Raw genomic sequence first — 25,017 nt, forward strand, 5'->3', positions numbered from 1 at the left:
AAGGCTGGGTGGGAGCCTTTTTGGGCAGGATCTGAAAAATTGGGAAAAACCTGTGGGGGACCTAACCCCCTAGGACACTGTGTTTCTACTGGGGTCTTCATTTATGCTGGGTCCTTTTTTATACTGCGCCCTTTATATCTGTCAGGTTCTTCATTTCAGTATACTGTAGTCCTTTATTTCTCTTTGGTCCTTCATTGTTGTAATGGATATTTCTACCAACTGGGTCCTTCAGATATCATGTTCGGTTTTCTTTTCTTTTACAGCTATCAATCGCCAATCGACTTATGGGTAGAAATTATGGGGTAATGTAAGTTTTAGCCAACTAAGTCCACTCATAGTCATTTGGAATGTTTTAGGAGTAACATAGTAGCCAAATAGCCGTTTTTTTTAAGTTTCGGGTAATTTTGGGCAAATTTCGGCTCATTTTGGCCCAGCTTTTTATCCTAGGAAGCCAAAAATGCCTAGAAATTATGGGGGTAATGTAAGTTTTAGCCAACTAAGTGCACTCATAGTCATTTGGAATGTTTTAAGAGTAACATAGTAGCCAAATAGCCGATTTTTTAAGTTTCGGGTAATTTTGGGCAAATTTCGGCTCATTTTGGCCCTTCTTTTTATCCTAGGAACCCAAAACTGCCTCAAAAATGGCTAGAAATTATGGGGTAATGTAAGTTTTAGCCAACTAAGTCCATTCATAGTCATTTCGGACGTTTTTGGAGTAACATAGTAGCCAAATAGCTGATTTTTTAAGATTTCGAGTAATTTTGAGCAAATTTCGGCTCATTTTGGCACTTCTTTTCATCCTATAAACCCAAAAATGCCTCAAAAATGGCTAGAAATCATCAGTCTCAACTATCTATACCAATTTGTATCCATTTAGGACGTTTAGGTGCATGCAATTTTGCATAATGTAAATTTTTTGCTGCAAATGGTGATTTTGGGCCCGGGGGGGGGGGGGGGGGCACTATCGTAAAAAAAGCCCCCCACATGCCAAAAATGACTTTTTTTCAAAAATTCTTTTTTTCTCTATCTATTATCATCCTAATGAAGAGATTAAGCTAGGTGCAAATGGTTTTTGAAGATAGACCCCTAGTACTGCCGCCCTCTACTTGGATTTTACTTATATAAATCAGCTTTTTCCCCATATAAAGTCAAAATGCCACTTCACCATGACTGATGAGCATCTGGAAGTTTGCTTTAGGTTGGCCGTTAGCAGCTCCTCTCCAGATTATGCATCCCTGACTGATTTCATTCAGTGCAGGTCATCAGAGTAATGTACTGACAAAAAATGTAGAGTTGTACTGTGCAATATGGGTTGATGCAGTAACTCAAGATACACCTGCATACACTGTACATCTATAATATATATCTATAAATATAAAAGCAAAAATGTATGTATGCATGTTTGTATGTGTGTTCGCTTTTTCTGTATGTCTACAAAAAACTTTTTTCAGAGAAGCGGTCGGTCACCTAACAACTTTTTATATCACATATAAAACGTAATATCTCAGAGTTAACAACGAAGCTCGCCTGTCTATTTAATTTGCTCGACTTTGGGAAGATAAATATTCAACATTTGTCGCTCGCTGCATGTGGGTTAGTCTTTTTCCTATATCATCTTAGGAAGCGTTCCCACAGTAAATGAAATACTATCACACAGTCAAACTTGACCTCATTAAGTCATTAAAACGGGCACCTGCCAAATCCAAGTAATTAAATAAATTCAAACGTGTATCCGTTAGCATCTCGCGGTGGGGCAATGGTTAACATCGCAGGGTTTTTTTTTTTCACACTTAAATTTACAACTTTGCCTCAACGGTTCGGGTTCGATCCTCATACTTACCTACCAAAACACCCCCCCACCGGAGTTTACACACACACCTCCAAACACCCGGGCAATGCTGGTTACTCCTCGCTAGTATATATAGAAAAGCGAAAATGTATGTATGTATGTGTGTCTATTTAAAACTTTCGACAGACACTACCAAAATTCACAATCTCTGTATCATATCGAAGCCCCATCCTTCACTCAAAAAATATCAATAAATTGGCCAAAAACGTTCATTTTCATTTTTTCACCCCGAAAAAGACAATTTCCGACAAGGAAGGTGGGGGGGTCAACAAAAACGGTCTTCTCGTGACAACGAGCGGTTCTACGTATGCGCCAGATGACGTCATGACCCTATTTACATTAAATAGTTGAAAAACTGAACAAATTTCATGTACGTCACGTTAGATCAGTCGATTAGTGCGTTGGTTCATTATCTAAACGTTTTGGGTCTGAATCGTGGTGTGAGATGTCTTTTTTTTGGATTGTTTAAATTTAAATATTGAACCAGTGTTATTTAAGCCATTTTTCATATAACGTTCGTTTTTCTGTTTGTTTTTTTTTTTTTACTTCGCTTATCCACCCCCGCCCACACATCCAAAAACACCCGGGTACCCACCAATTTTTAAAATTTTAATATCAAAACAGGCTTATTTAAGCCATTTTTCACGTGTTCGTTTTTCATTGCTTGCTTGCCTTACAGTAGTTTTTTTTCGATGTTTTGATTAATTGAAACGTTTTCTTTTTTTACTTCGCTTATAACAAACAAACCTTCGTTGTCGTCGTCGTAACGCTCGCCGACTTCCGGGCGCGCACCTGTCAATTTGGTTCTTACTTAAATAAATTCAGACATCTTTCACTAACTCATTCTGGCTGGCCGATTTTATTTTCAAACTTCGCCTCAGGGCTTCGTGTTCGATCCTACCCCCCTCCCTCCCGGTTTCTTTTTTATTTAACACCACACACAGCTACAAACATCCGGGCAACGCCGGGTACCCCCGCTAGTCTATAATATAAATCTCACTTGTCTGTTTAAATGTATATATGTATGGCTGGCTAAAACTTGACAGAGGCAACGGATTTTCACGAGATCAGTATCATTTTCAAGCTCAACCCTCCGGGCGACAAATATCGAAAACTTGGCTAAAAACATTAATTCCTTCACCCTCAACTGGGCACTTTTCTACAAGGAGGGGTGCATTTTTTGCCGATAATTTTAAAAGTAATCCATTTTTTTTGATTGACTAGCCTTAATTTAAACTTGTAACTTCCGGTTTGGCGATGGGCGTAACAGGAAAGAGGTCACTTTTTTTTTCACGTTCTTTTCCTCCTTCGTGGTACGGGTTCAAGCCTGCCTGCCTACTACCATTTTATTTTGCTAAACACACATCTCCAAACACCCGGGCAACGCTAGGCACCCAAGCTAGTATAAAAATACTTATCAATATATTTATATGTTTTTTTATGTTCTATTTTTGCATTTTAGTAGATGATAGATTATTTTCACTTTGTCATGTCATAAGTAGCTCTCATGCTAAAAAAGTGTGTTTAATCTTGCTCTACGTAATCAAGAAAACAATGGAAAGAGAAAAATTTTTTTAATCTCCAATGAGATATGTGTGTGTACATCTATACACACACACATTATAGACAGAATACATGTGTGTTATACATTTGAATGCTGTCATTACAATAACTATGGAAAAACAAAGATGAAAGTCACAATTTTTCAAATATCTGATCATTGCTGACATTTAATAATGGCCAATAGAAACAAGTAGAGTGAATGTGCAAACGAAAAAAAAACAAAATAAACATTAATATCAGTGTAATTCCTTTAGCAGTGTACCATTCAAATGAATAGGATTCTCCTGATCTTAAAGGTCATCATAAAAACACCCACTCATATCTACAATAATGTCTGTCAAAAATTTGGTTTGGGTCTTTGTCTAGAATACTTTTATAGATTATACCAAATTTATTCACTGCCTTGAATAGTGTTGTGAACCTGGTTAGGGAGTCACACTATTACAATATTAAGGTGAAAGAGTCCTGGTGTTCACTACAAATGGTTAAACTGTATGTGTGCTCTTCCCTTGAAAGCAGAAATATCTAGTTTACATAATGCCAGATGGGTCCATATTATCATGAATATAGAGGTGTCAACTACCCCAGAACACCTCCCTCCAAAGGTTTCCCTTAAATATAATTTTTCTTTCTTGGGTTGACCTCCAAGGGGTCCGGGAGTTTCCTTTTTCTGCTGGAACGACATATTTCGGTACTAGTTTGAGGGGGTTCTAGGTCAAATGCATCATATGGTAGGTTCAGCATCTCTTCTTCTGGTGGAGCTTCACTTAACTCGTTCGAAGTGTGTTTGTATATTCTTCCACCATGTAGACTATATGGCTGTCCTGTTCTTGATTGTTCCTTGCTCTTAGAAAGTATCATTATCTTTGTGCATCTGAAAGAATATTTTTTTCTCCCGGGACGTAATTTTTCTTAGGGACAGTTGTCTGTGCAGGTTTTACCTCTTTTGGCAATAATTTCTCAAAGATTAGCTGTAATTTTCTCACGTACATCAATTCTGCCAGAGACATCTGGAATGGTGTATTTTTGTTAAGCCTTATGCGGTACCCTTGAAGAAATTGTTGCAACGCTTTTTCAGATGGAGTGTCCTTTGCCTTCTTCAAAGCTCTCTACAAGGTGTTCACAAATCTTTCGGCCTGGGTGGTAAGTCAAAGTTGTGATGTGGTCCACTTGGAAGTCCTCCACAAACTCTTTAAGGTCCCCAGATGTAAACTGATTGCCGTTACCTGACACTAAACAGTTGACCACTCTGAACCATGCAAATAAATCCTGAAAGGTTTTTATAGTAAAGTCAGTAGTTGGGCTTTTGCACTCAAAGAATTCAGGTCATTTAGAGAAGCTGTCCACAACTATGAGGTTGTACTGTCCATCAAGTGATCCCGTGTAGTCCACGTGTATCCGTGACCATGGATAGTCAGCTTTGAGCCATGGGTTAAATTGAATTAGTGGCGCTTTAGTAGCTAGTGCAAATCACCTGCATGCTTTCACATTTTCCTCAATATCCTTGTCCACGTTTTTCCAGTACATATATTGAACTTTTCATTCTGGTGGAGCCAGGATGTCCTGTGTGAAAATTTTTTAAATTTTCTTTTGGAAGGTTGCTGAAACAACTACTCTCTCCTGATATAATAATACCTGATCGCATGTTGAGACAACCTCTGCTACTTGTCCATCAGTCTGCGGTTTTTCCTTGGTTTCTCTTATAAAACCATCACTTTCGGCTTCTTTCCTTATATCATCCAGAGTAGCAGGAAGTTCTTTCACAGTGTTGCATAGGATCAAACTATAATATCTCTCTGATCAGAGTGATGCGATCACAGTCTTCAAATGGTTCACCATTCCTTGGTATTAACTAGAATAGCCCGTCTGCATATACTAATTCCTTTGACGTTAAAAGTCCTAATTTAATAGGATTGTTCCACATCTTTGGAGCCTATTAGCCATATGTGTAGGCAATCCTTGCTTCGAGCCAACTATAGAGATCAGCAACTTGTGGTCCATTTGGAATGTCATCTACAAAGAAATCTGTAAAGTTTGTTACCACAAAGATGATGCTTAAGGATTCCTTTCCACAGGTAATAGGGTTCTCAACGTGTATGCTATCAGTTTTGTCGAACTGTCAGGTATTTTATGCAGAATACACGCGCCAATTCCATATCCACTCGCATTTTTTGCGATGATAATGTCTAAATCTGGGTTGTAATGGGTCAGGAATAGCTCCGATGTGAGCACCCCTTATAACTTTTCAAACGCCATCTTGCATTCCAAACTTGTTCTTCCTAAGTAGTTCATTTAAAAGGTGCACGTAATATGTGCATATTAGGCATGAAGGCTTGATAGTAATTAGCTAAACCTAAACAAACTTTGCAGTGTCATTATGTCATGTAGCTCAGACATATTTTTTTTTATTGCTATGGACTGGATCGAACTGTCTGCCATTCCTATCTATTATCTACTCTAGGTATTTTATTTGGTTGAGGAAAAAATTCCCATTTGGCGTCTTTAAGTGTAAAGCCGTTGCTCTATAATATTAGAATATCATTCAGGTATCCAATGGAAAAATCAAGGCTGCTCAACATTGTGTCGATTATCTGTTGAAAGATAGCTGGTGCGACTTTGATCCCAAAAGTTAACCTATTGAACATAAATAGTCCCTTGTGAGTGGTTGTGCACAAAAGTTTTGAGCTTTCTTCTTTAACAGGAATCTAGATCTATTTTTGAGAATATTTTCCCTCAATTTAGTTTCATAAAAACTTCCTCAGGGCTGAGTAGCGGGTAATGATCCTTAAGGCATTCACATCGGTTGAGAAGTCTGCACAGACTCTGATATCATTTGATTTTTTCTTTATGTACATGGTGGGGGCAGCCCACTCACTGTAGTCGACTGGAGTCAAAACTCCTGCTTTGACGAGTCTGTCCAGTTCCATGTCAATCTTTTGTATAAAGGCAAACGGTATGTTGTTGTTTCTTTTTGAAGATTGGGGTGGCATTTTATTGTAACTTGAAGTTCACCTTTATTTTTGTACAGCGGCCTAGTTTGTCCAAAAAAAAAAAAAAAAAGCATTGGAAAACGACTCCTTCAGGTCTTTTAGTTTTTCAGCTTCAGCTGTAAGGTTGTACACCTTTTGACAAAAAATCGTTAATCGGCGAGTCCCAGAGTTCAAATATTTGGATCCAGTCTGTCCCAAAAAGGTTATAAGTATTTTTTAATACAAACACCTTGACAATCAGTGTTTTTTCCCTTCAAGTTACATTAGTGGTAACCTCACTTTCAAATCTTATTTTTTTTAAACAGTTATTGGACGAGCCACTTTCTTGGTTCTCATCTTCAGTTTTCCGATTTTGCACCAAGTATGGTGATTTATGATGAACAAATCTGAACCACTGTCAAGTTGAAGTTTAACATTCTTGTCCCCCATTTTTACAGTCGCGTACTTCCGCATATTTTCATCCTCCGCTTGAGTCCTTGTTTTTACGTAGCTCCTGCAGGGTCCTTTTGCTCTGCAATGTGAGGCTGTGTCCATTGTGTTTGCAATCGATCACATTTCTAGGACCGATATGGACAATCCTTCTGCCAGTGGAGTTCTCCACATCCTTTGCATGGGTAACGGGGTAACTCAGGTTTGTTTTGAGATTTTTCCCAAGGAACATGTTTGGCTTTTGCTTGACTGTTTGGAGAGTAAGATTTTTTGTTACTTCGTACCTTTCTAATGTGGGCTACAATCTCCAAGATTATTCTTTGGCATTCCTCAGCCAATTGTTGAAAGGTTATGTTTGGTTCTTTTTCCTATCTGTTTAGTCTCTGGCGTCTGAGTTCAACGTCCTTGGTCAACACTAAGCCTTGAATAAAAATCAGGACCTTGAAGTTTTCAGCCATCAAAGTCTATTTACGACTGAAGCAAATGTGGTGTAAACAATGGAATACTGTTGCCACATCTGGGCAGAAGCTGCTAGAAGCAGCTTATCCTTCCTTGACAGAGTTCAAAATAGACTTTGTAGCTTAGTGGGGGATGCCCTTTTTCTCTTCCCTGCAACCTCTTTCCCACAGAAGAGATGTTGTGAGCCCGTCTCTGCTTTATCGTAATTTTCATGGCAAGTGCTCATCTGAGCTTCAATCTATGCCCCCCCCCCCAAAAAAAAAACTTTCACAAAAAACACTCGTTTGGCCAAAACCACTTTCAATAATTTCATTTTTGGACAGTATAATTCCATCAAATATTTCAATGTCTCATCAAAGGACAATTTGCTCGTCTGTTTAGAGATGATGTAGTCCACAAACTTATGTTCTACAGCTCCAAATTTGTGTAATAAAAGACCAACTTTCATCTGCTCACTCCATGACTTGCAATTAATCCTGAATACATCACCAAATCTGGGAAAATAGGCTCTTCAATCCTCTTCAGGACAGTAGGAAAATGTTTCTAATGCTGGCCAAATCGCAGTCTGTGAAAAAACATTTCGGTCCGACTTGTTGCTATCTTTCTTCATTATTAGTTCCAATTTTTTCTTTGCCTGTGACTGCATTTCCAGTATTTTTTTGCTGAATTGTCTTCTTTCCTCTTTTCTTTCTGCTTCTTTTTCTTTTCTTTCTTTACGCTTATTTTTTTTTCTTTGTCTTCTTTCTCCTCTTTGTTTCTGTAATTCTAAAGTCTAAGTCTGTTGTAACCGTATCATTTCAACTAGTTGCCTTGAAAGTTGTTCCATTTAAAAAAAAATAAAGACTCAGACAAATCGGTGTTTAAGAAATGATAAACAGAAAAACCGTAGCTTTACAGAGAAGATATACCAAATTAATAGAAGAAAAAAAAAAATTTCATGCATGTGGTTTTAACAGAGAACAAAAAGCACTTACGAATTTATTTTATCTCTCTCTCTTGAGAAAAAAATATAACACATTTTTCATCCAGAAGAATTTTGAATAATAAACAAAGTGAAAGCAGAAATCCTGTTGCATATTCATGTTGTTGAATTCTCATAATGGAATGAATGCGGTTTCAATCCTTCATAGAGCCGATACATATTTTTTCCCCTTTTCTCTTCGTTTTACCAAGAAAACGAAATCATGCAGCCATCGATCGAGAAATTTTTGGTCACAGTAAAAAGTCTTGTTTTTTTCCCCAAATATATACTGTGAACTGAATGCACCAAGAGGAAAAATTACGATATTTGCACAAGCGAAAAATTGGATCAGCCCATCAGAAAAAAAATTAGTTTCTTTTTTTCCTCTGTGCGATTAAAACAGTCCACAAAGTCTTTTGGAGAAAGAGAAAAAAATTTCTGGGACAAATAAAAATGTCATTGAATGTTAAAAATGAATTAACTGAATTTTTTTTTTTTTTTTAGCAATAGAAAGCATAGTATTTTTTTCTACTTACAGCATTTTGAAAAATACACCTTTCCCCGAAGTGAAGATTTTTTTTTTTTTTTTTTGTCATTGAAAACACTTTGTGCAACCACCACTTACATTTTCAAAGCATGTAGAAATAAAAGTTTATTTACCAGAAGGAGATCCTTGTGAGTTCTTTTTTCAAACTCTTACGTTGCCACTGTTTTGGTCCTGGTTAGGAGTCACAATATTAAGGTAAAAGAGTCCTGGTGTTCACTATGAGTGATTAAACTGCATGTGTGCTGTTCGCTCAAGAGCAGAAATGTCTGGCTTACATAGTGCCAGGGCGGGTCCATATTATCATGAATATAGGGGTGTCAACTACATAAGAACAAATAGCGATTATACTTATATACACAAAGCTTTAAAAATGTTTTCTGATTGTAAATTAAAAAAGAAATTTACATACATTTGTCTCTCTCTCTCTCTCTCTCTCTCTCTCTATATATATATATATATATATATATATATATATATATTGAACTCTCTCCCATCGATTTCCAAGTATGAGGTTCCAACAATTTATTGCTTAAATTCATTCATGCTTCAACCTCAGATGACATTTGTCCTAAACCAAATAGGGGCAAAACTGAAAATATCTGGTATACTACCCAAGCAAGAGTTTACCACAATCTTGGCAAGATGGATCAGTAGATCCTGTTGGATCATCCACATAAAAAAAAAAAAAAAAAAAAAAATGGAAACTGATGTAAAACTTGTACAAGCCACCAACAAAGCCATTTATACCTCCATACCAATGGAGAATAGAAAATGCACTGTTGATGTTTTTTCGGCAGCCTTGTAACACTTGTTTCTCCTTACTTTGTCTTTTAGTCATAAATTCTATGAGCGATGTTTCTGACAAAGGGGTAGATACTTTGTTTCCCAGGGCAGTCGTTTTGTGCGAGTGATATGTGAAGTATTTTTTATTTCTTTCATCGTTTCCATGCCACTAATAAGGCTAATGCAGGTTAACATTTTACTTGGACTGACATTATCTGCCTAATATTACAAGGTTCAGGTCTTTAGACTAACTTCTAAAGAGACTGTACTATTGGCAAGTGTATAATGTTTATTGCTATTTGATGAATGGAATCTAGACTATGGAATATATCATCCCATAGGATCTCTCAATACCATATTTGTGGCTTTTCTTTCTTCAATAGTTTACAAAGATGATCTATTTACTCATTCTCATTGTGTTCTGCTTCCTACTCCTCTATTGATCTCTTAGACATTTTTATTCCCATTATGAAAAGTTTAAAAACCAAAAATAAATGTTAAGTCAATAACTCAACTTTTAACGTGGATCTCTACTACAAAATCTCCTTTTTTGACATTAGAGGCCTGTGTTCCAATCTTTCAGAAGCTGAAAAACATTGACAGGAGGCCAAACCTAACTTGTTTCTGTGTAAACTTTGCATTGACCCACCAATTTCTATCAATGACAAGATTCCAAGTTACTCTAAATTAAATTTCTAAACCTTTTAACACAACATTCAAGATCGTCATAGATATGGAATTTGTGCATACATCAAGGAAGATTTTTCATAATGGATACTTCCAATGAAGACCTTAAGTTGCTTACTTATCTTAATTAAGCTAAGCTCTGAATGAAATTGACAAGATCTTGTTTGTTTATCCTTCCATTATTATTCATATGTGGCGACTTCAATGTAGCATGGCTAGTATATTCCAACAAGATTGATGATGGCATTTGTCCTGTTAATGAATTGATTCAGATTTATGAAAAACTCACTTAACAGACATGATGCAAGCCTTTTTTTACAACTTGCCCTGATCAAGGCCCGTCTACTGTTCTATCTCCTCTGGGATATCCCTTTCCATTGCAGTGTGTATTGATGCACAAGGACTGTTCAGGGTAGCTCATATCTCATCTAAAATTTGTCTAAATTTCATTTTCAGAAAGAAAATGTCCTGTGTCATCTCCAGTACATCCAATTGGCCATGTTGAGGAAGAATTCTATAGGTCTTGCCAAGAAATATTACAAACTCTTTATATATTAAATCAGAATAACTAATCACTATTTTACACTTCAAATTGTGTATTAAAATCTAAGATATATTAAAAAAGAAAATGACTCACCTCTTTCTCTTTACTCTCATGTTCACTTTTTGACAGAGCCAAGGCAAGCTGCAGCTCTTCCTCTTCTTGGATTTCTTGTTCAGTTTTGGAAGGAGGCAGCTATCAAAGATAAATATGGAGAAAATAAAATTTAAAAAAAGATAGAAAAAAAAACAAACTCAGAAGCAAGTTAACATACCCTTTAAATCCCGGATTTTTCAAATAAAATATTTATATTTTCTCCATTCTTACGGATCTAAAAAGTAGGAGTAGGGGAGGGTCTATTTTTTGGGTTAACAAATTGGTTATACCTGTAGCTTTTATGTTTACATGAGAAAATTATTTTATTCTTATTATTTATCAAAAAAGGTTTTAGATCTCATTATCATGAGCATCTCAAAAGTACTTAATTGATAAAATTTGTATCCTGGTTTATATGAGACTGATTTTTGAAGGATAGACCAAACCAAAGTATAGGGTATGTTTTTGGATCTAAGCTTTATAATAAAAGATGTTAAAGAGGCACCTTATTAGTATCAAAAAGCACATGTGAATGGAGATGCATACTTTATTAGGGTGGAAAGTGGATCCTATGTAAATGGTCACCGTTATGGAGAGAGATTCACTAGAAACATTTTTTGTGTTAAAATAATGGAGTAACTAATAGTGTTGGGACTTTTGAATGTAGTAGATTTGTTCTTGAAAGATATAATTATATTACCAAAAGTGGTAAAATTTTCCTCCTGATTAAGTTCATGGTATTAATTATATATATTTGTATTAGCTTCAAGAATACGTAAATCATGAGTATTTACAACAGCAAATGCTGACAACGATTAGTTTGTTGATAAAGAACAGATAAGGGTAATTGAGAACAATTGGAACGCATAGTATTACTAAGTGAATGATTAGTATTCATGATTCAGGTTAGAATTAGTTTTTTTAATGGTGCAAGATATACTATATCAGAATATACAGTTATTTTGTAAAAGACAGCGTTTTTTGTCATGATAAAAACAGTAGTTTCGTGGAGTTGATATTAGATAATATAATAATTAAGCTCCTATTAATTATAGAGAAAATATTTTAAATAAACAAATTTTAAACTTAATGGAACTGGTTTTTCCTCCCTAAAGAATGCTGATGACATAAACAGCTTTCTTTTTCAATTAATCATAATTTGTATTATTTTTAAACTTATGTTGAATTTACTTTAAATTCAGTATCTTTTTTCTTTTCTTTCCTACTTAGATCTTTAACATTCTGCTAATTTTAACCCAGCATGTATAATTTATACTGATATTTTATTTTGATCATTCACATATTTTTTTCTCTCTTCTTACTTCTACCTTATCCAATCTCTCATAACTTATTGATACAGAATGATAAACACTCTTCTATTTCCTTCTTCCTTACTGCAAAAATTGATCATTTCTCATGTACATTGTTACATATGCCGATAAACAATAGTAGCAATACCATACCATTTTTTCTTTACATTTTGCATTAAAACTATAATTTTGTGTTTATTTTTCTTTTGGTATGAAATGTTTTTAAACAGGGTCTCTCCCCAAATTGTAACATGTATTTAGCAAAAGTAAATTTTAGTAGTAGCGGTAATAATTACAGCCTTAGTAGCAGCAGCTGCTGTCAGTTTAGCTTGAAATCAATAAGTTTTGTGAACTGTGTTTATTTTGAAAAAAAAAAATAACAGCAAAAAGAATTTAGAGTAGACAGGATATCATTTTTGCACATAAATTTAATATATAATGAACTTCCATGTTCCAGCCATTCTTGCATTTCAGTAGTTTTCTTGATATTGTTTGATTGAAAAGTTTATTTATATAAGTACATACATTTTAAAATTAGGTTACCACTAAATTTAAATCCAAATGACAAGCGCACCTCCTAAAAGTGACTCCCTTGAACCTGTCGTATCATTAGCTTAAACTGAGTGCCCCCCAATCGCCTTTAACCCTACCACTAACCCTAAGTCCGAATGCCATCCACTTAAAAAAATAAAACCCTTCCATAACTCTCACCAACTCTAAGTCCGATTGACAAGCCCTTCATCATACAAATCCTATATAATCATCTACAAAAAAAATATGATTTGTCTTTCATGGAAAAATTAACTGCTTTAAAACACTAGAAATAGAATGTTTATATCAAATTGATATAATTTTTTTCTTTCTGCCAAGTTTTCAGAGTGTTCACACATAATTGCTCCTAGCCCTACCATCACTAACTCCAAGTCCAGGTGGTAAGACCCTCTTAAACACATTCGTAATTGTTAAAACTCATAGGATTTATTTTCATAAGAAAAAATTTTTTTAACTGCCCTACAACACTAAAATAGCCTTAAAATTTAAGATAACTTTACATTAAATTTATATATATATATATATATATATATATATATATATATATATATATTGTGTACAGAAAGTTGTTAGATGAGACAAACCATTGGTACTGTCGGTTTCAAGCCCGATAATAAGGACCGTTTAAGGTATCCTTAGCAAGCTCTCTTCAGCCAATATTCGTCTATTTTATAACCAGAAGTGTGAAATATATATATACCTCGCGAGTTCACGTTTAAATCTCGTTTTGTTACCCCCCCCCCCCCCGGCGTTTATTTATCGGATGATGATGATTTCAATAACTTTAAACTTTGAATTATTTAAATTTAAAATCAAATTTCGAAAAAAAATTTCCCTTATATAAATCGATTTTAATTTGAACCCAAATTAATTTAAAAATCTAATTTTTCTTATGTATAAAAAACCTTAAAATTTATATTGGTATCGGTTAAAAACTTAAAATTTTGTTTAATTATATCAAATTACATTTAAAAATTTCTAAAATACGTTCAAAGTTTTTTTTTAAATTTTAATCTTTCGTTTAATTATATCGAATAACGTTTAAAAATTTCGAAATACGTTTAAAATTTTTATAAAAAACCCAAATCTTTCAATGGTTATAAAAAAGAAAATAAAACAAACAAAAATCTTGTACTTACACCTAACCATTATACAGTTAAAAAATCTTTTCTTGGAGAGAAAAAAAACCCCAACTAAATAGTAATATGAAATAAACATTTTTCATTTTTCATGGTAGTTTTTTTTTTTTGTTATTTATGATTCTTTGCATTTGTATTTTTTCCGGTTTGTTTCGTTTTTTTCATTAGTCTGCGTCTGTTACGACGCTCGACTGACACAGATAATTTTCAGGAATCTGTAAGGAATGTTGAACAGAATCTTTTATTTAATCCATGAGGAATAGTTTGCTCATATTTCGTCAGCCATGACCAGGTAGAAGTCTTAAATTGAAATTGTATTCTTAGAATAACTTGCACTGAAGATTGAACCTTCAACCTCTAAAAGACAGTCACTTGAACTGATTATTTACTTATATCCAATACGCGGCAGGTCTTTGCAAATAATTCCAGTATGAATTTTAAGAGCTTTAAGCTTATTCTTGTTTTTGATATGTATTCTTAACTACTCATAATACCAAGATGAGAACAGTAGTCCAAATAATACAAATTATCAATCTTCATTTAAAAAATAGTTATGGTAACATTTTTTTACATTAAAAGAAAATGATTTTTATCCCCGTCTTTCTGCAAGCTCCAGCTAGTGTTTGACAGAAAAGCAACAACAAAGAATCGTCAAACTCTACCCCTTATTTATGTTTCCTGGGGTATTCCTTTAAAAATTCGAGAGGTTCGACTGCAAATCAAATTAAAAAAAAAAAACTATTGTGAAAATTGTGTAAAAATACGGACAGTAATTTTGACAGTAAATGACAAAGATTACTTTGTTATGAACATTTAATCAATCCAGAAGACATGACCCCATTCTTGAAAGTTTAATGTGTTTTTTGAACTGAGCCAAGATGTTTCTTTTAAGTTTGGTTTGGTTGTTCTGTTTTATGGCATATCAACATTTTTACCAGGTTATCTAATGCCGAATCCTCTCATTTTGGAATAGAATTTTTATTTTTGAAGTTCTTTACATCTTTAAATATTTATTCATGGTGTTTGGTGTTGTTGTTTTGCTTTATGGCATATCAACCTTTTTCATGCCATTAGTCGAATTCAATAATTTTGGAATTTTTTATGCTTCAAGTTCTTTATATCTTCAATTATTTATTCATGATGTTTTGTAGAGAAAATTGTTGTTTTGTTCTTGCCTTTGCACAACATGATTGAGTTTTGTAAAGAAAAAAAAAAAAAAACATTAACATCTATGTTTGCTGCATTTAAGTCAGGAAGCCAATATCTCCAGATAGCTTGATTTGGTAGCACCAGAACTTCTGTTAAGGACAAATATACAACAGAATAGCATTTCAATTTAACTCCTTTTTTTAAAAGTATTGCTTATGTAATACCGATTATGCAAATGATACTCTTGAACTGAGTTTTTGATCAGTAAATATGGGGGGGGGGGTGGCTTCCCATCATGCTTTGTAAAGTTTTACTTTTGATAAATCAGGTTTTAAATAGACTCGTTTGAGCACATTCTACACCTTCCGGTTTTCTTCTTTCTCTTTTTATAGCTAATTAATTTTGCTGATCATCACTTTGCTCATTTTGATTTTGTCTTTGCAATCTGTGATGAAGGGAAATTTCCTGCCTTTTATTTCTTTCTCATTTCGTTCTGCAGACCTGTTATTATATGCGTTCATCTAGTTCTACCGTTATGTACCATTTCTAGAAATATCAATTCTTTACGTTCCATGTTAGAGATTGTTAGAGAACAAACAGAATGTCATAGAGATAAAGAGGAACAGAAAAAAATGAGGAAAAAAAAATGAAAGAAAATGGAGGCTAATATTTTCCTCGAAGACATTGTATATCAAATAAAAACACATTCTTGTGATAAAGCAAAATCTAAATGCTGAAAAGAATGAAAGTGGATGTTCTGTAAACATTGTGCAAATTTAGAAATAATTACATACCTTTGTTAATAAAATGCACTTCTGTATGGAGAGCCATTACTGAAGAAGTCCGTTATGTTTTCATAATAACTGTCATTATTATTATAACACGTTATTCTCCTCGTTATAAATTACAAGTGACAGCAAAACAAATTATGTATACACCTTAATTTGTATGAGTTTTCACTGACACATTGTTTGTGTATCGATGTATGGAAGCACATTATTGCAGCAATCAATGTTTTCTTTAGTATACAATTTAGTACAATATGGGAATGATTAATTATAACTAATGCATATAGCAACAACTAAATAATTATATATATATATACTAGCATGGGTGCCCGGCGTTGCCTGAGTGCTTGGAGGTGTATGTTGAACAAAAAAAAAGAAAAGCGGTCAATTTTTTTAACTTTTACCCCTATTATGACCCCTTAACGTTTGTTTTGGGCTCAAATTAAGTTAGATCTCTGTCCAAGGATCCTATATCTAAAATTTCAAGTGTTTATGCCAAAAATTGGCGGAGGAGTTTGGTAGAGTTCTCAAAGGTCAAATCGTTGAACTTTGACCCCTTAACAGCCAAATGTCTGGCCGAAAACGGATTACAAAGATTTTCCCAAATCTCCGTACCCTGTATATTAAATTTCGAGTTTGTAGACTGAAAATTGACAGAGTTATTGCGTAGGGAAATGTACACACACACACACGTTCACTTTTATAGATATATAGACTAGCAGTTCCGCCCGGCTTTGCTCGGTCCTTATGTACTGTTCATAAGGTTATGTGCATATGTACGTATTAAAAAGTGTGAATATGTAAAGTAATGCCTTTCTGTATAATAGTCTTCCTTAACTACCATAGAGAAAAGACAGACAGACATTTTCACTTTTATAGATATATAAATAGATAGATAGATTGGATGCAATATATAGTAATGATTTAAAAAATATTTAAAAAAAGAAGACATGCGCCACCACCGAGAATCGAAACCAAAACGTTCAGCTCACGATTTGTTTTGCTTCTGCCGTCAATGACTGGGCTATGAAAACATGTTTACTGCAAGGCTAAAAATTAAAACATGAACCAATAGCTACGACGTTATGCATTCGTAATGCCGAAGTTCGATCTTCACCTGAAAATTTTCATTTTTAAAAAAAAATTTTCACACTTATGCGCCGATTTTTCCGGGCTAAAACCCAAATATATAGTTTCGTATGGATTCAAATACCTTATATATGAAGTTTCATGTCTATAAACCAAAAGCTCTAAGAGGAGTTTGGTAGGCAAAATTTATTAAACAAAAATATATACATACTAGCATTTCAGCCCGGCGTTGCCCGGCTATTTGGATGTGTATGTTGAGCAAAAAAAAAAAAAAAAAAAAAGTGGTAGTAGGAAGGTAGGCTCGAACCCGTACCGCAAAGGAGGAAAAGAATGGGGTAAAACCTAACGTTTATGCTGTTATTATGACAAGATCCCTGGTGACACCAGATGATCTTGCTTTTCAAATAGAGGAAGAGAAGATGGGAGAGGATGAGGTATGGTTAGGGGGGGGCATGCTGAAACTTGGTCAAGGAAAAACAGATGTTTATGAAAAATGTCCAGAAGAAATAAAATATTTCAATGGGAAATAAATAGTTATCGCTTATCACATCAGTGCCGGGGTGGGGGTTTTAAGAGAAAGACAAACGAGAATACATCTATCAACAACGGAAAGGTTGTTTTTAAAATCTCTGTTGAGCGAGATGAAGAATGGGGGTCAAAAAGTAGGGGTCGCCGCCAGGCATTGTTCGACCTGGGTGACTAATCATGCCTAATTGGTAACAAGTAAAAAACCTCAGTGCAGGTGGGGGTTGAGGTCTGGTAGAGATAAGCTCTAAAAGAAAAAGAAAGAATAACTCCAAAAGGGTGGAAGGGGGAATTACTGATTTGATAAAAACGATTGGCTTTTTAGAGTTAGGGTCCTTTTTACTGACTGGCATTCGAGGCATCCACATCGCTCTCACCCCGCCTGGGGGGTGGGGCGAAACCTCATAAGAGCTAAGTTGAAAAGCTCTTGTTCTTAGCTGGGAAATTAATTAGAAGTTATACAACCTGCATCATGAAGCTTGGATCAAAGAACTCGACTATAAACAAGTGTAGAACGATTTATGAATAATTATTTTGTCTTGTTATATAAAAATGTCCAGAGTTTTTCCTTGTTTCTCGATTTGCCAGCCTGAATGAAGATGCAGTTTATTTCAGGTATGCCCTGACGCCAGATGATGAAAGAGATAGACTGGATCCAGTACGAAGCCACATTTCGCATGCCCTGAGCAGCAGAAAGATATTTTCCAGTGACCAGTGAGAGTCTGGTCACTCTTAAGGGGTCCGCCATTAGACAAGTAAGAATGTAGCCCTGCTGGGTTGCATCTATGGTCCTGTGAGCTGGGAGCGACGAACACGGCCAGAAATACATCACAAGTATGTTCCCGTGAACCAGGATAGCGACGGATGCGGCCCGGCCCTCGGAGAGAAAGAGGGTTATATTATATTATGACCACCGCCAAACTGGAAGCGACATTTTTTAAAATTAAGGCTAGACAATCTAAAAGAGAGCATAACTCAAAAATATCGGCGAAAAAAGTGACCCCTCCCCCCTGGAGAAAAGTGCCTAGTTGAAGGGGAAGATATTAGTGTTTTTAGCCAATTTTTCGATATTTGTCGTATTAAAGATCGAACTTTAAAAACATACTAATCTTGGTAAAATCCGTCACCTGTATTGAAAGTTTAAGGCAGACATGCAAACAGACATACATACATACATTTATATATTGATAACTAAAAATTTTCGACCCAAACTGATGAAAAAGCTTGCCCTATCTCTGAATACCCTTTATGTCAAATTTCAAATATTCAGACCAGAAATTGTCTGAGTAATTTGGAAGAGACCGCAGAGATCAAATTTTTTAAAACTTTGACCCCTATTATGACCCCTTAAAATTTATTGTTTTGGGCTCAAATCAAGTTATTAAGTTAGATCCATGTCCAAGGAACCTATATCTAAAATTTAAAGTGCGTGGACCTAAAATTGTCGGAGGAGTTTGGTAGATTAATTTAAAAAAAAAAAAAAAAAAAAAAATTCCAATAAGGAATAATATATATATAGAGTTTGGTAGAGTTCTCAAAGGTCAAATTGTTAAACTTAGACCCCTTAATCGCCAGACCCCACAATTTTATTATACCATCCCTATTTAAGTTAAAACATACTTATCAAAATATTCTTATGTCCATCTATATCAAAAACACTTGTAAACGTTTTTTTTTAATATTTAAATTTTTTATTTCCATACTTTGTGGACCAGGCGCGAACGCAGATCCCACAATTTTAATGAACCATCGTTCTGCCAGATCAAACATACCCATTCCTGTGTCTCGATATATCTTCTATCATTATATGCAATCAGTTTTTTAAAATAGTCAACCATATAGGAGCCTATTCGTGACCAGACACACACACAGACATTCAGCTTTATATATATATATATATATATATACACACACACACACATATACACAGGCTCTCCAAACAGTCGCTGAAGTGTTGAAAATCTTTGTCATTTTACCACTAATGATTATTTTTTTTCTCTATTTCAGATATTTTTCAGATAATATTTTGGAAATTAATTATTGATAAGTATAGCATTGAACAACACAAGTTGTTAAATTGTTTTACCAAAAATCAGGAGTCAATTGTTTTGACGGCATTTTTATGTGAAAAATAGCCCAAGTCACAACACAATTCGAAACAAACCCCAAACCCTGCAAGAATTGAATGAAAACATCAGTAACGAAATGAGGGAGTTAAATCGCAATCCAGAGATTCTGCAATCTGTCAGAAATAATGTTTTGGAAAGAGCAGAAATATGTGAAGCTGAAAATGGGCAACAATAAAGATTGTTTGAATTTTGCATTTATTTTTTTAATTTTCCAATTTTTCAGGTTGTGTTAAAATTATAGAAAGATATGAAAAATAAAGAATCTATTTTAGTTCAAAACCCTTCAGTGACTTGTTGAAAACCCTGTGTGTGTGTGTGTGTATATATATATAATGAAAGTGAGAATATGTGTGTGTGTGAGAGAGGATAGCTCAACTCAATGAGTTTTTGACTATAAGTTTGGTATATAAAGTATTTAGGCATGTGGAAAAAATTTAATTGGTTTTCATCCGGAAAAAAGGGCTGCTAAGGGGTCAGAATTTAAAAATTAGTATTGAAGGGGGGGGGAATCCTTATTTGACAACTCTTTCAAGACTGCACATGTGCCAATTGTACACATGGCAGCTTCCTTATATTAATAAGTAGGTTTTGAAAACAATGGCAAGGAGAAGTTAAGGGCGATTAGAAACAATGCGGAGACAGACCTCGGAAGAAATCTAAAAACATAAGCCGTTCACAAGTTGCATTATTGAAACGTAATAAGGTGAATCTTGAAGGTTCTATCGCGAGGTACCTAAAGCAAAAAAAAAAAAAAATAAATAAATAAAAAATTTAACCCCCACACCCGCCATATTCCTTAAGTACCAGAACAACCCAGGTCTGCTAGCTACTAGTCAGTTTTCGAGATGACCTCGGAAGAAAGGGTCGGTGCCTTCAGAGCTAAGTTAAAATCTTTATCCATAACTACTGAAATGTATTTTGTCTTAATTTTGCCAATTTTTGTGTATTAATATATATATATATATTTTATTTATCTATCTTTGTTCTCTTATTGCAGTCTTACTAAAAATTGAAACACCTTAACATTACTTATCTTGTCTTATTACTCGTGTTTTAAACTTTTTTGTTAAATACGCCTGGTATTATCCTAAACCAGCCTTTAAATAAGATGCCCCCAATCTAAAAACATAAGCCGCTCACAAGTTGCATTATTGAAACGTAATTATAAGGTGAATCTCGAAGGTCCTATCGCGAGGTACCTAAAGCCAAAAAAAAAAAAAAAAAAAAAAAAAAAAAAAAAAAAAGAATTTTCCACGGATTAATATGCAGGGGAGACTATCTTCAAATTCTATTCTAAACTGGGAATGGGCAAAGGACTTATAAAGTAGATATAAATAAGTCCCTCTTACCACTTTTTTTCTTTTTTTTTTAATAGAGAGTAGATAATGCAGTGGATGTGTTATCGGCAGCTCCAGTAACTCTCGCTTCTCCTTTTCTGTCCCTCAGTCCTCATTTCTAATGAGTGATGTTTCTGACAAAGGGTGAAGAAAAACCTGCTTCCCAGGTTGGTAGTACTTCGTGAACAGTAGCCTGAAATGTCGGAAATTTTTCTGTTTCTATGTCTATCCTTGTGGCCACGTCACTAGTAAGGATGCTGGAGGTAAACGTTTCATTTGGGCTGACATTACCCGCTTGATAGTCAGGGACCCGAATCTTGGTTAACCACTAAGGAGGCTGTCCTATCAGCAGGTGTAAAGTACTGGGGCTGCTGTATTGCCATTTGCTGAATGGATTCTGGACCATGCAGTAGTTTCTGTTGAGGCCTCTCGATGCCATACTAGTGGGTAATTGTTACGGCTTTACCTTATCATGTGCTACAAAAAAAAAAAAAAAAAAAAAAATTTCCCGTCTTTCCTCTCTTACTTTCCCTCTCTGTTCTGCTCTAACCAAGTATGCTGACCTGTTTCACAAATCCCAATATCCTCAACATGAAATATCTCAAAAAAGAAAACACAAATAAACCTAGAACGCCATCCTCCTACGTAGACCCCTACTACCATGTCTCCTTCTCCAATATCAGGGGTCTACGTTCTAACCTTCCAGAGGTTGAAACCCAATTACAGGAGACGAAACCCGACATATTCTTTCTAAGCGAAACTGGAATAGACCACCTCCCTAGATGAGTTCATAATTAAAGGATACTCTAACTTAACATCTAAATCTGACCCCCAAGATCGCCACGGGCATGGAATATGTGCCTACATTAAAGATGGCTTCCCATGTGGCAGGGATATCTCCAGAGAAGACCCTAATCTACCTTATATATGCTTCCGGTTGCACTTGCTTATACCACCGCATTTATATTTGCTCTCTATCGCCCCCAAAACAGCGGAGTTACTGTCTTTAAGAGTATACCAGAGAAAATTGACCACATCCTGTCTGCTCATCCCTCGGCTAGCATTCACATTTGTGGTGACTTAAATGTCCATAATGTGGAATGGCTGACCCACTCAAATAAGACTGATGATGAGGGGAGGTTCTGTCATGATTTTGCCATTGCCTATGAACTCACTCAGATTGTTCGCGAGTCCACCCGTGTGCCCGATACTACCGGTCAGTACGCAAGCTTCTAGACCTTTTTCTATCAACTTCCCCTGAGCTATGCTCATGTTCCGTTCTATCTCCTCTGGGATCATGCGACCACTGCATCGTATCAGTTAAGATAAAAATGAAATATAATAAATCTACAGACGTACCTCTCCACCGTACTGTATACCGATACTCTATGGCGGACTGGGATAGCTTCCGTACATTCATATCTGATTTACCTCTGCATTCCATGTTTAAAAAGGATGTGTCCTCTATAGTATCAGACCTGACCGAATGGTTACTTGTAGGCATAGATCAATTCATACCATCCAAAAAATTCCAACAAAAACCTAACAGCCAGCCATGGTTCTCCCCTGAATGTGCTGCTGCCATCGCACACAGAAATCACTTTTTCCGTAGCTACCAACGTAATAGATGCACTGAAACTAAAGCTGCTTTCAGGACCGCCAGCAACCACTGTAAAAGAGTAATAAAAAATGCAAGAGAACTATATGTTCAGTGCGTTAAATCCAAAGTAGCTGAGCAGCGGCTTGCTTCCCAAAGTTCTGCAAATAGCAAATAGGTACCTGAACAGAAACATGCGTTCTATCCCAACCATTATCAATGGACCAGGGGTCATCTCAACAGCATCAGACAAGGCCAAACTATTTGCCAAGAACTTTGCGGCAAATTCTACCCTGTGCGACGAAGGCTATCAACTCCCTGTATTTCCTCCTATAACAGACAACATGCTATGCAACATACAAATATCTGTGCGTGAGGTCGCCAAGCTAATCAAGAACCTTGATTCTAGTAAAGCAACTGGTCCTGACGGTATTCCAATTATAGTGTTAAAAAAATAATAACCAGAACTTTCCCCATACTTACCAAACTGTTTAAGCGTTGCCTTAAAGAGAAGTGCTTCCCAACACCCTGGAAAACCTCATCAGTATGCCCTGTATTTAAGAATTCAGGTGATAAGTCATAACCCTCTCAGTACAGACCAATAAGTCTCCTGTGTCATGAGTAAGTTGCTGGAATCCACAATAAATAGAGAAGTAGTCAACCACTTCTTAGTGACACGCAATATGGTTTCCGTTCTGCTAGATCTACAGCAGATGAGCTAATGGTTATATCTCATAGGATTAGCGAATCTCTCGACAAAGGCTTCATTTCTAGGGCAATTGCTTTTGACATATCAAAGGCCTTCGATAAGGTTTGGCATAAAGGCCTACTACACAAGATTTCCAGCTACGGTATTACTGGAAATGTTTCTCGATCATTAAATCATTTCTCTCTGATAGGCTCATAAGAGTAGTGGTTGATGGCCAGAAATCAGAGGCTCACAGTATTAATGCTGGAGTCCCTCAGGGGTCCATACTGGGCCCAAATCTCTTCCTGATCTACATCAATGATCTCCCAAAACACATAAATCATTCGTTGACATCTATGCTGATGACACAACCATCTATGGCAACACATCAAAGGCCGTAAATGATGATGTTCTCTCTGATTCTCTCTCCTCTGATCTTGAGTGCGAGGTACAGCGGGGAAAGAGGTGGCTGGTTACCTTTAATGCATCTAAGACCAAGCTCCTATCTTTACATCATAAACGCTCTGATCCCCATCTGGCATCAATTGAAATGGATGGCTCTCATCTATGTTTTGATAAGCTTCTGGGTTTGACCTTTACTCCTGATCTTAAATGGAACACGTACATCAAGTCTGTGGCCAAGGTCGATGGGAAAATGGTGGGATCCTTCTACCGCTCCAGAAGATATCTCACTAATGATGCAATTCTCTATCTATATAAAAGCCAAGTACGTCCAAAGCTGGAGTACTGCTGCCACATCTGGGCGGGGGCTGCTAAAAACAGCCTATCCTGCCTTGAAAGAGTACAAAATAGACTTCGTGGCTTGGTGGGGGATTCCCTTTTCTCTTCCCTGCAACCTCTTTCCCACAGAAGAGACGTAGCGAGCCTGTCTTTGTTCTATCATTATTTCCATGGCAAGTGCTCGTCTGAGTTCCATTCTCTGGTCCCCCTTCGCCAATCTTTTTCAAAAAATACCCGACTAGCTGAAACCACTGTCAGTAATTTTCCCCCACTCCTTATCTGTGCCTAAATCAAAATGTAGATTCCACAAACAAAGCTTCTTTCTTAGAACTGCACGCTTGTGGAACTCTGTTCCGCTTGCCTGTTTCCCTCCCGACTTCAACCTAGATGTCTTCAAGTCCAACACAAACAAATTCCTGATGAACCCCCCCCAAGTAATGACACCTTATCAATTCTCCAATACTATTGCTACACTATCCCATTGAGTACTATACACACAATAACCCTTATCCTCGAGTGACCATTGGGCCTTGATAAGTGGTGAACTTCATGTAAAAGAAAAAAAAAAAAAAAATTGCCGGTCTCGCCCGATCCATGCTTGACGGGAATTCACGAGAATTCGGGTCAAATTATGCAAGAGTACCAAAAATTTAAAAAGATTCTTTCTTAGCTTATCATGGTCTTTCTATGTATACCATTATTGAGGTATTTTAAGCAATTTCAATTGTTTTCATGTGTATTGTTAGATTGTCACCTTATACCAAAAATAAAGATTTTAATTTGAATGATTTACTTTTCTAGGAATACTTAGTTTATCACAACAGTAAATATGGTCAAGTATAGTAATTTTACTTGCTTTAATATTCTTTCTATTAAGTTGAGGAGAAATTTTAATTTTAATGATTTATTTTCAAATAAGTTTTTGTTATAATACACTTACTTTATATATCATTTTAAAATGCATTTTTCACTCTACTTAATCGTTTAAAAACAATTTAAATGTTTAAACTACGTTTTAAAACAATTATGTCTTTTCAGAATGTTGAATTCAAGATAGAAAAAAACAAA

General features: G+C 35.6%; 1 protein-coding gene across 4 annotated transcripts in view; it reads right to left on the bottom strand.

The window, feature by feature from the left end:
* The window catches only part of LOC145284726 (hepatocyte growth factor-regulated tyrosine kinase substrate-like), a 344,930-nt gene that overhangs the window by 125,136 nt on the left and 194,777 nt on the right, over positions 1-25,017 (bottom strand). For all 4 annotated transcript variants that reach the window (XM_080133655.1, XM_080133654.1, XM_080133657.1 and 1 more), the window contains one exon: positions 10,906-11,004. In XM_080133655.1, coding sequence (XP_079989781.1) covers positions 10,906-11,004 — 99 coding nt within the window. The remainder of the gene's footprint in view (positions 1-10,905; positions 11,005-25,017) is intronic.

The sequence above is a fragment of the Euprymna scolopes genome, chromosome 9, assembly GCF_053919585.1.
Source record: "Euprymna scolopes isolate OS-2025 chromosome 9, ASM5391958v1, whole genome shotgun sequence".
In the NCBI taxonomy this organism is placed as follows: domain Eukaryota; kingdom Metazoa; phylum Mollusca; class Cephalopoda; order Sepiida; family Sepiolidae; genus Euprymna; species Euprymna scolopes.